The sequence below is a fragment of the Rattus rattus genome, chromosome 5 (assembly GCF_011064425.1).
Source record: "Rattus rattus isolate New Zealand chromosome 5, Rrattus_CSIRO_v1, whole genome shotgun sequence".
Lineage (NCBI taxonomy): Eukaryota > Metazoa > Chordata > Mammalia > Rodentia > Muridae > Rattus > Rattus rattus.
This window is the reverse complement of record NC_046158.1, coordinates 137,538,579-137,555,694: the sequence shown is the minus strand read 5'-3', so window position 1 is coordinate 137,555,694 and position 17,116 is coordinate 137,538,579. Positions and strand designations below refer to the sequence as shown.

The 17,116-nt window shown below is 53.6% G+C and overlaps 1 protein-coding gene across 1 annotated transcript in view; it reads left to right on the top strand.

Annotated features, from left to right (window-relative positions):
• Kiaa1755 (KIAA1755 ortholog) overlaps positions 1-15,742 on the top strand; it is a 33,200-nt gene extending 17,458 nt beyond the window's left edge. The window contains 9 exon segments of the mRNA XM_032902436.1: positions 8-93; positions 1,469-1,552; positions 3,028-3,144; positions 5,392-5,490; positions 6,375-6,523; positions 8,298-8,436; positions 10,593-10,715; positions 11,306-11,518; positions 14,841-15,742. Coding sequence (XP_032758327.1) covers positions 8-93; positions 1,469-1,552; positions 3,028-3,144; positions 5,392-5,490; positions 6,375-6,523; positions 8,298-8,436; positions 10,593-10,715; positions 11,306-11,518; positions 14,841-15,542 — 1,712 coding nt within the window. The 3' untranslated portion in view covers positions 15,543-15,742.
• Positions 15,743-17,116: the final 1,374 nt, after the last annotated feature.

Here is a 17,116-nt window from a genome sequence, read left to right as displayed (position 1 = left end):
TTGGAAGATAAAGCCAAGGGGCTGCTGGTGGTGATTGATGCCAGGAAAGGGACCCCAGAGACCTGGTCTGGTCACGCCCTGCAGAACATACAGGTGAGTGTCAGGTAGAGCGCCTTAGTCTAGCTTAGTCTTGGGAGTCCCCAGGGGACTCTGACATGCCCCGAGCCTGGTGGGCAAGGTTGGCATCCCAAAACCCAGGCAGAGTCTTTCAGTGGCAACTGAAAAAGCCCCACAGTCAGGCTTCTAGGCGAAGGCTGCTGGCTGGTTCAAAAAAATATCAACAAAGAGGTTAAGTGGCACGCCGTGCATCCTGGGAACAGCTGCTGAAGAATGGCTCCTTCAGAAAGTGCATTGCATTGGGCTGAAAAGGGCTCAGGGCACGGAGAGAGGCAGAAGTTTAGAGAGAGAGAGAGATGGGCAAGATGTAGAGACACACACAACAGGGACCTTAAAGAAAGGGGCTTCTCATAAAAATCCAGAGAGGAGCTTCATTAGGAGTGAGGAAGAGAGAGAGAGAGAGAGAGAGACAGACAGACAGACAGACAGACAGACAGACAGACATAGAGAGAGAGAGACAGACATGCACACACACACGGAGAGAGAGAGATAGAAACGAACACACACACACACACACAGAGAGAGAGAGAGAGAGAGAGAGAGAGAGAGAGAGAGAGAGAGAGAGAGAGAGAGAGAGAGAGAACCACCATGAGAGGGATGGGCAGAGGAGTCTCTTTAGAGAAGTCCCCAGAGCAAATCCCTCTAGTAATCTCAGGAACAAGAGAAACACCAGAGCTTTATAAGTTTGAAGAGCTGGTGGGAAGTTTTACATCATGAGATTTAGCTCAATATACTGTGCACGACAGAGAGCAAGAAGAACCGGGCACCGCAAATGAAAATCAGGTCTCTTAACTCTCTGTCCCACAGAAAGCTGCAGGAAGGTATGGCCTGGTCTCTTCTGGCTATGGGAATCTCGCCTCTCAGGAGTGTCCACTGCCTTAAGGGCAGGCCCATGTTCTAATAGCCAAGAGCCCAATCTAGCTGCGGGTAGGGCCCCATCCAAGGGCTCAGAGAGTTCCCCCACCCCTATTTCTGTGCAGTTCCTCCTAGAAGGGCGCCATTTTCTCCAGGCCCCGTTTCCACTAGGTGGCAGCATGGCTCCCAGTAGCTTGCAAGCCACACACACAGTCAGTCATTTGATCCCAGCAGGACACAGTGAGAGAGAGAAGTCCCAGCAAAAGTTTCTTAGTGTATCATTAGTCCTGATTGGCTCAGATGTTCTGGGAGAATACGGGCTCTGATTGGTTCAGCCTTAGGTCAAATAAATCCCGACTAGCCAGTCTGGACACTCTAAACATGCCAGATAAGTCCCACCTGGGGACCACCCCAAGCCTCTTCGTGTCCCTGGGGAGGAGGAAGCAACAGAGGGAGGGGCAAACAAAGCGGTCCTGAGGAGGCTCTCTCTTCACAGGCTCTGCCTCCGACCTCCATCAGTAAAGTGCTCCTCCTGGGGGAGAAGGCGTCCATTCTCCAGTTACCTGTACGATCTGTCCAGGTGAGGAGAGACCTGCAGGGGCAGGGGCTGGGCTGGAGTAGAGCCGGGCAAAGGGGTGAAGAACTGTATGGTCAATCCCAGCTTTGAAAGCATCTACCCCAGCCTAAGAATCGCCAGGGAAGCCATCCCACCCTCTGCAGGAGACATTGTCACTTGTCCTCTCTGGAATCCCAGCAGTTCTGGTGGTCACTCCCACAGGGCAAAGATCAACTTGAAAGACTCCATCTAAGCAGTCCTCTCCTTTACAGATAGGTTAGGTATAAGATCATCCAACAGTCATCAGAGAACTGGAGTCTGATGCTCCGGGACCCGCTCTCCCTGCATTTCTCCCCCTGATTGATTCAGACACAGCAGACTGTGTGTGGACTGTGAGAGAGCATTCCGTCTGACAAGAGTGGGTGTGAGCACTAACTCTGCCTGCTGCAGGAAGTGATTCTGGAGGCTGCCTTCCTCTAGGTTAGAAAAGAAAACAGGCGTGGGGACCAGCGAGATGACTCAACTGGTAAAGGCACTTGCAGCCAAGCCTGACCACCTGAGTTCAACACAGGTGAACTCTGAACGTTGTCCTCTTACCTTCACATGTGCTCTGTGGCAACTGGATGCGCACACGATAAAAAAAAAAAAAAAAAAACAACAAAAAACAAAAACAAAACAAAACAAAAAAACATTGATTAAAACAGAAAAGAGATGCGGGGAGAGTTGGGAATTGCCTCTCAAGCTTGAACCTGCCTCCAATATCCAGATTGGTTGCCTGGACAATAACTCTTAAATCCAAGGGCCAGCCTGCCCTGGGGTAGTAGGTGGGTGCTGTGGTAGGACTTGAGTGTGCACACCTCTTGGGGGATCCTATCCAGGTGTAGGCTCTGACTTAGGACTTCCTATGGGGGCTGGGATCCTGCAATTCTTTGCTCGGAGGGGATGGCAGGGCTGCTGACTATGAATGACCCCTGGAACATCTGGGATAGCAAATGAGTCCATCCCTGCACAGTTCGCCCCACTGTGGAGCCTACATGTTGGGAGCTGTTCCAGTCCAAACCTTAAACCTTGCTCCCTGGCAAGTACCTTCTCTATGTCTCAAGGGACACTTATGATTTGGTAACCATCAGCCCCTAGGAGGGAACAACACTGTTATGGGTCATTTGAGAGCAGCATGAGAACTACATACATTTCATCTCAGGGGCAGCAGTGCTGAGAAAGAGCTCTGGATGAATGAGTGCTGCAGTCGATTGATAATGTCTGCCTTGAACAGAGACTTGGGAGTAGCAGTATGTGTGACTCGTACATATGTTCCATTCCAGAATCAGGGTCCAGGCCAAGTGATTTATTAAAGCTTCCAGAGAAGACTCACTTCTCAGAGCACCACTCTGGGCCTTCTAAAGGGGAGATGTGGAGCCTGCACAGAGATCTAAGCAGGACCTGCTACGACATCTCTGGGGAGAGTCCTCTGTCCCTCCTGACTCTCTTTTTCTCTGCAGGTGGAGGTACTGACCTCATTGAAGGCCCTCAGAAACCACGTGGACCCTAACCAGCTGCCGGAGGCTCTGGAGGGCCCCTTTCCCTACCACCACAGCGAATGGGTGCAGTTCTTCCAGGTGTCTACCCTCAGAGCCTTCGCTCTCCAACCCTTCTCCTCTCCCCTTCCCTGCCCTGCCCTATGGGTCTCTCAACCCTGTCAAAAACAAGGTTCAAGAACAGACAGTCATTCAACAAACATTTACAAGGAAGGCCCAGAGTAGTCCCAGTAAGGCATTAGGCTCTTGAGGCCAGTTTGCTGGATCCAGTGCAGCTCTGCTCTGTGACATTGAGTGAATTACTCACCTTCTCTGAGCCATGCTTTCCTCGTTAGCGAAGTGGGGAATGGGGAGGGCAATGAAGTCGCCTTTCTATGGGATTTTTATGAGGATTGGATTAATGTGAGGGAAGAGCTTGGAAGGGTCTCCGGCACACTTAGAAGCTTTGGCTGTTGTCAGCGGCAAGCGGATTAATGGGCATCGGCTCCATGGAGCCACAGACAGGCCACACACGGTGGGTTAGTATGCACTGCTGCCTACAGGGCAGGGAGGAAACTGCTCCTGGCTCCTTGACCTCCTCCCACAGGTTTGGTGTCCTGTTTAACTTGGGAGGCCACGAGGAGTGAGGCAGCAGCCTATGGAATACTCTATTTTGAAGGCCCACCCATGGCCCCTCCACCCACTGCCTAGTCTGGACCGCTCAGCTAAGGTCTAGGGTTCCCTTTTGCACTGTGGCATGACCAGCAGCCCCCTGCCTCTCCCCACAAGGTTCCAGCCAGGGTTGGGGGCAAAGTCACCTCTCCACAGAGAACCCCTGTCTCCTTGGACAGTCTGACAGGTGGCTGGTTTTCTGCTGTTTGTGTAGGTGATCTTGTTCCAATTGTTTTGTTTGTCAGTGGCCCTGGGGTGAAGAACCCAGGCGAGCTGGGCAAGTGCTGTGCTCTGAGCTTCCAGGCCCAGCCCTTGTTTGTCTGAGACAGGGTCTAGATACATAGGTCAGGCCATGCAGTCATATATTCTTGACTTACTTACTCTGTGGTCCAATTGGCCTTAAACTCAAGAGCTGCTCCCTCCTCAGTCCCAAGTATTGGGGTAACAGGACTGCACCCTCATTTCCTGCTGCGTGAGGCATAACTGTGGATTCAACCACCATTGGGCCAAAAGTACTTAGCTGGGCACAGTGGCAGAGGCTTGCCATCCACCCCAGCACCTGAGACATGAGGACAAAGAGTTTAAGGTCATCCTTGGCTACATGAGACCCTGTTGCAAGGAACTAGACAAACAAACGCAGAGGAAGTAACCAGTGAGCTGGCTCAGTGGTTAAAGCACTTGTCATGTAAGCCTGGAGACCTGAGTTCATCTGTGGAGGTGGAGGGAGGGAGGCATCGATGATGCCTAGGACCCTCTATAGACTTTCCTGTGTTACTAGTCTGGAAACAAACCAGTATAGTTTTCAGGGAAGCTTCTATCTGGCATCAGGTACCTGAGTCGTCGCCAGCCAGTTTTTAGTCCCCAGGAAGTGCGCATGGTTCCACACGATGCTTAGCACACGGGTCTTAGGCATCCTGGCCTTGGTGTCCTGGGGGGACCTGGAGTCACCCACTTAACATGTAGAGGGGAGGAGAAGCATGTATTCATATTTCAGCGGCATGTCCTGCTCCCGGGCTCCATTAACTGTGACCTTTGAACTTCAACTTTCAGGCTGTCCCTTAAAGGGAAATCTTACTGGGTGATCTAGATGGTGATCATGATTCTGGGTTCTATACTAAATCCTGTACACAAATCAGTCCATCAACCTTTCATCCGGCTGTAAAACATGCACTGTAGAGTCCACCTCTCAGAAGTACAGGGAAGCCCAGAGAGGTTAAGTAACTCACCTGTGGTCTCACAGCTAGCTGATGGCTCACAGGCCAAGGGTGCTTCTCTAGCCCACCCTCCCATTTCCATCCTACCCCTTCAGTAAGGGCCCACAGGATCTGCGAACAGCTCAGGCCTGTCCTCTTTCTCCTCTGGCCCCTGTCCCCCGACTCCAGACAGCACTGGCTTGCAGTGGCAGCACTGTGGCTTGGGGACTTGGTAGATGTTCTCAGACTGCCCCAGAGCATCGACACAGCGGTGGGGCGGGGTGGGGTGGAGGTGGGAGGAAGACTGGGGCATGGGGGAGGGGGTGCATGGTTCAGAGCCGTACTTTCACCAGCTCTCCTGATGGTTCTGATGTAGTGTAAGTTCTAGAAACACTGCCTGGTCCCTTTCTGCATCCCCTGGGGAAAGGCTTCTCTCCTCTCGGTTCCCTCAGGCTGAGCCCTGCTGTGGCCCCTGTCCTTGCAGAAGCTGGACCCGTTCCTCACCGAGCTTCACCAGGCCTCAGCCCTGCTTCAGGCTTCCATCCAAGAGTTTGAGAAGGGTGAACCCCCTGGTGGGGTGGAGGTAAACCTGGAATACCGGGTGGGGAAGCCACAAGCACACCTCAGGCTCTAGGTACCAAGAGCACCGGGAGGGGATGCTTGGGGGTCAGGGTGGGGGCCCCTCTGGTTTTCACTAATTAGTTTTTAGCTAATAGTTCTTGGGCATCCACCATGCACGCTGTACTAGGGACCCCAGCCTGAGGAATTGGCTGGCCTGTGTCCTGGTAAGGGTCATGGGGCAGTGGCAGGGTGTCCATTTAAGAGATAGTTATGCGGGATTGGGGATGCAGATCATTGGCGAGCAATTGCCTAGCATGCATAGACCCTATGCTGAAAAAAAGCAAAATTAATTAATTAATTAATTAACCAAACAAGCTAGTACAAACTGTGCCAGAGCCGTTAACATGAGACTGAGTGAGAAGAAGATGGTGTTTAACAGAGGCCTGAAAGAGTATGTCTTTGAGGGGAAATGAACTCCAGGCAGAGAGCAAGCATATGCCCTGAGGCGGAGTGTAGCTGCTTGTCTGTGGTGCAGAGTAAGGGGGAAAGATAAGAACCTTTTCTCTGAGAGGTGGGCCCAACAGAGCCCAGGGGAGTTTGAAACAGGATTATAAGGTACGCCCTTTGATGTCCCTTTTTTTGTGACTACAGGGAAAACCAGAGGGCATCAGAGAGTTCAACCAAGAGTCCGGGGTTGGTGTTGCAGAGAGAAGAGGGAGCTAGAACCAGTGAGGTTACCATGGTGACAGGAAGGTCATAGCTTCAGGAGACATGCTAGTAGAGACTGAAGACAGACTTGCTGGAGATGCTTGGACGCAGCTGGGAAAGTCAGGCGCTCTCCCTGTGGGGATCCTTGGAAGCTGGGGAGAGGGGATTGGGCCTAAGGACACCTCGCTCTGTTGGCAGGAGGCTACCAGGTGTCTGAGCAAGTCCAAGGAACTGATGGAGGCTGTGCTGAGGGACCCGGGCCTGCTGGCCCTCCAGAGGGAAGGCGGAACTACTCTGGCCAGCTTGCAGCAGGAGGCCAGCGGGCTAAATGCTAACCCTGATGTCAGGTATAGACACCCCTCCTTCACTCCCAGTCAGAGTTCAGAAGTGGGGCCGCCCTGTGAAGGGAATACTTAGGGTGAGTCTAGGGAAGCCAGCTCCCTACCCTCTGAGCCTTGGGGTAACCTCATCAGCCCCTCCTTCATCTTGGCTGACCATCTGTAGCCAGGGGCAGGCATTGAAGAACTTCCTTCAAGGTCTGTCTCATTTGGTCCTGATCTGCTCATGCCACCTTTATTTGGCTGGAAGAAACGGAGGCTGAGCACTGGGAAGTAGTAAGGCCCAAATGAGCCAAGGCTGGGACGGCTGGGAAGCTAACCCCACGGGTTTGCCTTAAGTTTATGCACACAACCAAGAACAACTTACACAGTGAGCTAACATTTGAAACATATGTGTGCACTGTTCTAAATAATTGCAAATATTAACTCATTTACCTCCTACTTGTGAGGTGGATCCTTTAGTTACAGCAGAGGAACCTGAGACTTTAAAAAGGTTGACTGTCTTAGGATGCTACATCTGGAATGTGGTGGGGCCAGAAATCGGATAGAAGCTGGTAGAACAGATCACCCTCAGCTGCGCCCCCAGACGCCAAGTTCATGCAGGTGGAGCGGGAATAACAATGGACTCTGGTACCAACAGTGAGCCATCACCCGCCCCTCACAATGCCCTGTTGTTGTTACCCATCCATCATGCCCCTGCCTCACCTGTTTGGCCCACAGCCCCTCTTGACTACCTGAGGTCCCTCCAGACCTTTGACCTGGAGTTCCACCAGGGGGCGCTGTGGGCTCACGCTCACCGCGGCGCCTCACTGTTCTGTGCCCATCCCTTCAGCCCTCGTGGCTCGCCCTTCCTTCAGGAGTTTTGGACTTTCTTCTGACGTAGGACCATTAACGAGGAACCCTTGAAAAGACAGTCTGTCCTTCCATCATCTTTGTCTGAGAACCGGCTCCCCAGGAAGGGGTGGGAGACTCCAGGTTTCTCCCTTCACCATGCATCGACACGGGAGAAGTCCCCTCCCTAGCTGCTTTAAGTCCTCTGGTTTTGGCCATTTTAAAAATGCCTTGCAGGGCAGATGGGCCCCAGGTTCAACGCCATCCTTGGCTACACAGGAATTCGAAGCCGGCCTTTGATCTTCCCTGAGTCTCTTTGGGAGACAAAAGTCCATCACCGGCTACAGTTGCCACCCTGTCTGCACCTGTCCCCTGCAGAGGCTGGGAAGATAGGATGTTGCAAATGTGTGAGCACTGCCCAGCTTCTTGTGTCTGACACTCCACTGAATGTTTCTCATGAAAGAGGGAAGGTCCCTCGGGCTGACCAGAACCTCCTGAGCAGCACTAGAAAGTTCCATGGCCCGGACCTTCTGCCAGCCTGGGCTGGAATGTTGATATTGAGCTCTTGGAAGGTCCTGCTCAGATCACTTTCTGCTCACAGCCACTCCAAGAAGTGGGTTCTGTTACTATGCCCACCTTTCGGATGGGGAACCAGAGACCCCCCCAAAGTGGTGATGTTGTGCAAGGACCCACGCTAGCAGGTAGCAGCGCTGAGATTCGGATGCAGATCTACCCAGCTGGCTTAATACTCTGCTGAAAAAGAAGGGAATCATTTTAGTTCCTGTAGCACCCTCAGGTTTGCCATTGAGGCCCAGAGAAGGCAAGGGACATGCTCTAGGTCACACAGAAAGTCAGTGACTGGCAACCAGCTGGGACCACAGATTAAGAAGGCAGGGCCTTGCCTGATGAGAACACAGAGAGGAGCATCTTCTCACCCTCTTCCCCCTCCCAGGGACCATCTGACGGAGGCTGCTGCCCTGTACAACCTTGTGGACGATCAGCTTCATGTCTTGGTCACTGCGTCCAATCAGCTCCTCCGAAGGCTGGAGCTCCGTGTCCGCCTGGGCCACCTGGAAACTGCCATCCACCAGGTGAAGGGGAGGCTACAGGGTACACGGCGTTTTACAGGGGTCACTAAGTTCTGGAGTTAACCTATCAAGTTGGTAGGCTGGCTTTGGTGTTTGGGGCAAGGCAGCAAGCAAGCATTGAACCTGTGATTAAGGTATAATCTGCATTTATTATTTTTTTTAAAGATTTACTTAAGACACTGCAGCTGTCCTCAGACACACCAGAAGAGGGCATCAGATCTCATTACAGATGGTTGTGAGCCACCATGTGGTTACTAGGATTTGAACTCAGAACCTCTGGAAGAGCAGTCAGTGCTCTCAACCACTGAGCCATCTCTCCAGCCCCTAAGGCTGTGTTTATTGAACACTGCTGTGTACAAGCCCCAGACTAGAGTATTTGTGAATGTCCTTGTCTTTCAGCAGGGTCCCTTAGGAGGGACAAAGGCACTATGGGGATTCCCCACTACACATGGGGAAACGGGGGAGGGAGGCGACATATGCTGCCCACTGTGGTTGCCCATCTGAAGTCTGAGCCTGGAGCTGTTGTTAACCCTTCACTTGGCTGACTGCAGTACCTAAGTCAGCACAGCCCTCTCTGCCTCAGGCCAGGTCATCCCTGCTGGGCGCTTAGTCTTGACTCTGGTGTCCCCCAGGTCACGTGACTGCTCAAGCTTCTGCACACTCATTTCCAGCCTTGAGGGTTTTTTGTTTGTTTTTTTTTTTTAAGAAATTTATTTTATGTATATGAGTACACTGTAGCTGTTTTCCAACACACACCAGGAGAGGACATCAGATCCCATTACAGATGGTTGTGAGCCACCGTGTGGTTGCTGGGATTTGAACTCAGGACCTCTGGAAGAGCAGGCGGTGCTCTTAACCACCGAGCCATCTCTCCAGCCCCTAGCCTTGAGTTTTCTGAAGACAATGGAGGTTCATAGGAGTTTGTCAGTGTCCCCAGAGCAAGAACGCCTCATTTTCTCTCATGGAATACTCTGACAAGCAACCCGAGGTGGTTTATTCTGCCTCACAGTTCAAGGGTGCATCATGGTGGAGTAGACAAGGCTCTTGAAACAGCAGGTCATATCACATCTATAACCAGGAGTACACAGTCCAGGATCCCAGCCAGGGAATGGTGCCACCCACAGCTGGTGTTTCTCCCACTGCAATCACCAAAATCAAGAGAAGCCCCAGGGCCTAGTCTCCTAGCTGATCCTATGCTCTGTCACTTTTAAAGCTAGCACTCACCATCACAGGGACAGAGGACCTTTTTAACCATCCGACTGCTCATAGCTACCCCATTACCACCCATTAAATGAAGCTGGGGACAGCAGGGACACAGTGAGTTCTTGGGAGACTCTGCCACTGGCAGATGTTTCTCCAGACTCAGTTACATGCCCCTAAGACAGGGAGCTCACCCTCCCCCAAGAGACCAAGCTTTTATGACCAGGTGACTGGAAGTGGTCAGGCTGACACAAGTTCTGTCTTCCCGTGACCTCACGCCATCTTGGTTTCCTCTCATAACCATACAGACAGAGGGTCTCCTAGGGGTATGGTACTCACAGAACCATATTGCCTTCTGGGTTGAATTGAGTGAGGCCATTGCCCTCCTACATTTGCAGAACGCAACCACATGCTTCCCCCCCTGATTCTCCTGCCTGGCCTTTCGAGGGTTTCCATCCAGGTCCGTGACTGACCGAGGACAAGAAGACGTGGCCCCCCTCAAGAAGTCAAGGGGTCAGGGAGATGGTTCAGTCTGAAGTGCTTTACCATGCAAGTCCAGGATCCTGAGTTTGATCTTCATAACCTACGTAAAATGCTGGGTATACCAGTAACCTTGGTAACCTCAGCACAGAGGCAGCAGAGGCCGAGACCCTCGGGGCTCACTGCCTAATTGGTGAACCCCAGAGCCCAGTGAGAGACCCTTATCATAATTAATTAGTTAATTAGTTAATTAATTAGTTAATTAATGAATTAATGGTGGGAGGCTCCTAAGGGAGCAGCACTTAGGTTGACGCCTGACCTCTGTATAGAAGTGCACTCACATATGCATACCCGCACACACACATACACACACATGCATGCACACACCCATGCATCTGTACACACACAAGGAAGTAGGCAGTCAGCCTGGCGTGGCCCCTTAACACCGCATCACACTTAAACCATTGCCTTCTGCCCAGGTCAGTGACTGGATGCGGGGAGAAGGCAGCCGATGTCTGCAGGCGCTTGCTCCTGTTAATGTATGTGCAGGGACAGTGGAGAAAGTCCATGCCGACTTTGAGGATTTCTTCCTGCAGGTTGCGGTATGTTCTCAGACCCAAGCCGCCGAGAGGGCATTGGGGTGGGGGTCAGCTAGGTCCTGGATGCAGGGGTGGGAAAACACGAGGGAGCTTCCAGGGGCAGTGGGAGCAACCTGGACCACACAGAGCCATCATCACCTTAAGTTCTGCCTCCTCCAGGAAGTCCTCCAAGACCAAGTACCAAGAAGTCAGAACCCCTGGAAGTTCTTAAAATGCAGGTTCCAGGACCCAGACCTGCTGGGTCAGCAGAGAAAAGCCAGTCAGGGGTATCACACTTGTGATAACACGGGAGGCCTTGGCCTGTCACCACTCTCAGGAAACTCTGGGCACTGGAGGATGGAACTAGCTTGGACACAGCAGAGAGGGCTGCTGGGGACCAAAGCCTCTGACCCAGGCTTGAATGTCACAGAAACTTCCAGAAGACTGTGAACTTCCAGGCAAAGGCTTGGACTGTGGGACGTATGACAACTCCTGTGCTAACCTTTGGCCATGGGCTGAGCTTTGCAGATGGGGAAACTGGCTCGTGGTTCAGGAAGGCTCCTCACTGCTGGGTGGATGCTCAGGTGGGAGTTGAGCGTTCTTTTCCTTCTCAGGCCCAGTATCGCCAGGGCCTGGAACTATCCAAGCAGGCGGCCCAGCTGGGCACTGCGGAGGAAGGGGCAGGAGAGACAGAGCTCCCAGACCTGGTAGCCTTCGCCTCCACCCAGCAGGCCTTCCAAGCCAGGCTGACACACTTCTACATGGCGGCCGAGAGGCAGCGCACTGACCTGGAGACCCTGCTCCATCTCCACCGCTTCAGAAGGAAGGTGAGTGAGCCTCCTGGGCCATCGGCACCAAGCTCCGTCCTCCCACTGGGGTGGCACAGGGCTGGGGCGGCCTAGACACAACACAGCAGGCCTTGTGAGAGTCATTCCCACAGTGGGGAGAGGGGAAGGGAAGCTGAGTTGGAGGCAGGCGTGAGATGAGCCTGGGTCCTTCTCCAGGAAAGGCAGAATGGCAGTGGCTTCCCTCACCCAAGCAGGCAGGGTGAAGGCAGAAGTGGTTAGGTTAGAAAGGACAGCCACCGGAGTGCACACCCTGTGAGGGAGTACTTCACACTTGTGTGAGTCTGGGCCACCTGCATTGCGCCCAGTTTACAGGAGAGGAAACTGAGGCCCAGAAGAAGTCAGCTACTCAGGATTAAACAGTGGCTGAGTAGGATTTGACTTCCAAGTTTCACCTCCTAGATCCACAGAACCCCCACTCCCACCCCCATTTTTCTCATGGAAAAACTGAGGTCTATAAAAAAGAAAGCAGTCTGGGAGGGCTGGGACCCAGCTGGACAGGAAGCCACATGGCTGCCTTGTGCCCTCAGCTGCCCCTTGAACTTGCCAAGAGGGACAGAGCGTGGGAGGAGCTTGACCCCACCCCCCAGCTGTTGGCTGGCTAGGCATGAAGGGACAGATTGGAACATGGGGATGCTTCAAGGGACAGTAGGAGGGACCCAGACAGCTCACGCATGCCTGGGGACCCGGAGGACAGGGCTTCTCTGTCTCCTCGGGTTAGGGACAAGGCAGGCAGATGTCAACAGTGGCAGTGAAGGGACACCCCTCCCCCTCCCCCTCCATGGAGAGCATGGGACGGCATAGTCCAGGACTTAGAGACGTGGGCCACCTGTGGCCACGTAGGCTGTGGGACCTGCACAGCTGTCCTCACTGCTCTGAGCTTCTGCTTCTGTTGATAATTAAAATAGCTAGTGCTGATGTTGGGTCCCCAGTGCCAGGCTCTGTGCCAATCTTTGTCACACCCACCCTATGCTGAAAACAGAGGTTGGGTTTGAATGTATTCCTGGCCGTGTGGTGGAAGAAGCAAATTTGAGCTGGAGAGAAGGCTCAGTGGTTGTGAGCACTGGCTGCTCTTCCAGAACTCAGGCTTGATTCCCAGCATCCGTATGATGGTGCATAATGGGCCATAACTCCCGTTCCAGGGAACACAACACACTCTTCTGGCTTCCCTGGGCACCAGGTATTCACGTGGTGCATAGACACCCGTCATGCAGGCAAGACACCCACTCGTGAAAAGTGAAATGATTTTTTTTAAGATAGAAAAAACGGACTACATGTGAGGAACCCCTAGGGCAATGCATCTAGAGTCCAGGGCATCTGGAAGCCTCTCTTTGCCCAGTGATTGCTGCCCACTTCCTCCCTGAGATCTTCCCAAATCAACCAAACTCCCTAGCATTGAAGCCTTTGGGCCTGCGGGTCCCACCACCCGGCAAGCTTTCCCTTGGCTAGTGGCGCTGAGGCCTGTCCAGATTGCTACACGTCCCATGCTATAGCTTCACAGTGCTCCCAAGGACCCGAAATAACCCTGTGGCGTGCCACTGCTCCTCTCTGATGTGCCCTGTGGGTTTTGAGCTCCCTGAGGCTGCAGACCATACTTGGTGTTCATAGAGGGGTCAGCCTGGGATGGGTAAAAAAGGAGGGAAAGAAAAGAAGACAGGCTGGACCTGCAAGCAGGTAGCACTCATCCTAGGTTGGAAGAGCATCATAGAAGGGGGCAGGCCTGACCGTCCCCTGTCCACCTCTGGACATTTGATCAAGGCTGGACACTGATGGCTCTGGCTGCTTCCCTGTGTAACTGAGGAGTTAGAGATGGTGTCAGGCTTGGCTGGGAGGATGGAGCCACAGACAGGGCTCTGCCCAGGTGGGGCGCCCAGGCGCTGGTCCTTCTGCCCTAAATAATCCTAACTTGATTCACCGCTAAGGGAGATTTATGGTGCCATGAGTTTTGAGTGCTACCGTGAATATGAAGCCATTTATCTCAAGACAAGCTCCCTTGATCCACAGAAAGATGCCTCCTCGCAGCAAATGGCTCTCCTGTCCCCTGGCCAGTGGCTTCCTGTCGGCCCTAAATTAATGGGGAGAGAGATTATCCTTTGCGTGAGCTACTGTAGCAAGCCGGGGGGGGGGTTGTGGAGGTGGCATGGGGAGGGTGTCAGGAAGAAGCAGAATCACACGATGGGCAGAGGGCCAGCTGGTGCATGGGCTGTGACGCCTGCTGGGCTGACCACCCGCTCACCCTTGCCTGAGCCAGCTTTTCTGTGGTGCAAAGAACAGAACTATAGGGGGCAGACCAGATCTGGGATGGGATTCCAGCTCCTCCTTGCTACACCGTGTGACTTGGGACAAGTGACTTCAGCGCTTTGAGTCTCAGTTTCCCGCTTTGTGAAATGGGTTGCAAACCAGAGGACACTCTTGGAACCAGGCAAACGGCTGACACTCAGGATGTATTAGTGACGCTCCTCCCTCAGTGTCTCAGCTCCCCTCCCCGCCCCCACCCCCAGGCTGGGAATGAAACCTGAGGCCTCAAACCAGGTAGGGAGACGTTCTACCACCAAGGTCACATCCTTAACCTTTTTACTTTTCATTTGTAGACAGGCTGTTCTTAAGTTGCCCAGGCTAGATTTGAACTCTCTATGGCTCAGGAAGGCTTGAATGCACCATCCTCTAGCCTTGACTTTCTGAGTGGCCAGGACAGTCTTATATCACCAGGCCTCTCTATACTCAGTTTGTATGTTGTATGTGCACCACACATGTGCCTCTCTCTGGAGGCCAGAGGACAACCTCAGGTATTTGTTCTTGACTGCCGCATTTTTTGAAACAGCCTCTTGTCATTTTCCACTGAGCATGCTGGGCTAGCTGGCCCTCGAGCTGGCGGGGACTGCCCTGCCTCAGCCTCCCATCCCACATCACGGGCACTGGAATTCCAGTTGTAAGCTCCACCTGGCAGCCTTACATGGGTTCTGGGGATTTGAACTCAGGTCCTCATACTTGTGTCGCAAACACTTTACCCACTGAGCCCTCTCCCCATCCCGGCTCTTACTTCTAAAGAGGGTTTTCCTGGTACTTTCTGTAGCTCTGTATGCTCTGCTGGCCCGTGGATCGGTTAGAAGGTGCCTGAAGAACCCGGGGGTGCTAAAGGCTACTCGCAGGGGCAGTCACGCGGAGCCCAAAAGGAAGGGGATAATGGTCGTCAGCGAGCAGATGATTGTCAGCAGGCTGCGTATGCTAGCCCACTCAGCCACACTATCTCAAAAGTCCCTGCTCAAACATTCATCGTGTTTACCCTTTCTCTTCCTGTCCTTAGATGTCTCGGTTCCACACGGACTGCAAGGACCTGCTAACCCAGCTCAGTCTGGGCAAGGCTGTGAAGGCCAGCCCTGGGGACCAGATCCACCTCCGCCTCCACTGTTACCTGAAGCGCCTGGCTTCCGAGTTCCAGACGGAGAAACTCCTGGCCATGAAGCTGCAGGTGGCTTCCCTGAGCCAGCCGGGCCTGGGCCAGGAGTTGTGGGAAGAGTCCTGGGAGCGACACCAGAAGATCCAGAACTTGCTGAGGAAGGCGCTAGCCTACTGCCCGTGCCCAGAGGTCCCTGCTGCCTACTCGGCGCACATCGATCAAAGCAGGCCAGCGGCTAAGGGTCAGGGTCAGCCTAGAGAAGTGGGTTCCAAATGGGACAGGTCTCCACAGGACATTCTTGCTGTGGATCGAGTGTTAAAATCCCAGCGGTCTCCCCGGGCCCCTCAAGGGGAGCAGAACAGAAACATGTGGGCAGGTCTGCTATCCCCAGAACCTGGCCAGTCTGTGGAGCCTGAGGAAGGCAGAGGTGCCCCCAAGCTCCCGGATCCCACCCTGGAACGGCTCCTTGCCTCCCTCTTCTCCTGGCCACACCTTCCCAAGCAGAGAAAGGCCTCCCGTCCGACTGGGGGCAGCTTTTCCTCGGAAGGAACGGACTCACAGACATCCCTGGAGGACTCGCCCCACACAAGCCCTCCTGCGTCCCTCTAACTGGATCTGAACCACCACGTCAGCTCCCAGGGCTGTGATAGGATCCACAGAGCCCATGCCACTCCATCAAATATGGCCGTGGAACAACGTTAGGACCATCTTCCAGCTCCAGAAAACTCCAAGACGATGGGTGATTAGCCACACAGAATAGGGCTTGTGGGAGTTAGAATCCAGACTCAATAAAAGGACATTTTTATTGAGGGTTGTGACCGCAGAGTCTCATATGGCAAGGGTGGCCGGGGGCTCCTTGTCAAAGAATTGTCCTTAGGAAGCCCAAACTGCCACCCTGGGTTCACATGGGTAACAAAGTAGTGGGGGGGGGGGGCTCTTGTCTCCAGACCCAGATTAACAGACCCCAAGACAAGGGCTTTGCATTTGACAGTGTCCCCCAGGAGCCACTGGGAGGAAGGTAAGCAGGAATTGGGGGTGGGAATAAAAGGCATTTGTCAGGCAAGTTCCATCTAGCTGAGGCCTGTCAGGAGACAGAAAGGACAGCAGCAGGACTTGAGAGGCCATCTGAGGTGGAGGTGGCCCAGCACTCCTACTCCCAGGAGCTGGCTTTGGTGCGCACAGGCCGCAACATGGAGGGGAAGAAGCTGGTTGGTGCGGAGTTCTCCCCAGGGACCAGGGTCCCCAGCTCAGACCCAAAGCACCACACGGAATCTTGTAAGTGCAATCCATAGACACCCCCGGTTCCCAGGGAGTGTTACCTCATCTCCAAGTCCCACATTCAGTACCAGCTGTGCTGAATCATCAGGGGCAACGGTGGTGTCAGGTGTGTGTGTAGGGGGGAAGCTGGGTGCAGTCTTTAAAAGCTGTGAGGGTGGGTGCAACAGACAAAGACCATTCGATCTACAGCACCTGGCTTTTTACAGGGCTGCATGGCGCCCCCTAGTGTCACCTTTAAGCACAGACATGTTGGAAGTATTCACAGGGCTCTGAATCACCAAGATGGCCTCCTGGGAGCCCCTGCTGAGCTTTCCAGGCCCTGGGAGAAGAGCAGGACGGCTATTCTCCCATCAGGGAGAATGAGACAGGGAGAGAGAAAGCCTGAGTCATGTTCGGGAGGACGAGGTGCCTCAGGAGACATCTCAGCCCCAAACAGCTTCAAGACTCTTCTCTAAGACTCTGGATTTCTCTAAGCATAGCCTGAGGTCTGCCTGTTTCAGACCCACCAGTGAAGGTGATTGTAAGGAAGGATGCCCAGGGACCGACATCCCCTCTGTAGACACACTAAAACCAGGCTCTGGGCCTGGGGGATGCCCAGGGACTGACACCCCCTCTGTAGACACACTAAAACCAGGCTCCGGGCCTGGGGGATGCCCAGGGACTGACATCCCCTCTGTAGACACACTAAAACCAGGCTCCGGGCCTGGGGGATGCCCAGGGACTGACATCCCCTCTGTAGACACACTAAAACCAGGCTCCGGGCCTGGGGGATGCCCAGGGACTGACAGCCCCTCTGCCTAAAACCAGGCTCTGGGCCTGGGGAAGGCTGGAGGCTGTACCGAGGCCACCTGCTTGGTGTCTTCCAGGTGGTTGTAGTCTATTCTGCTGCCATCACAGATGACCAC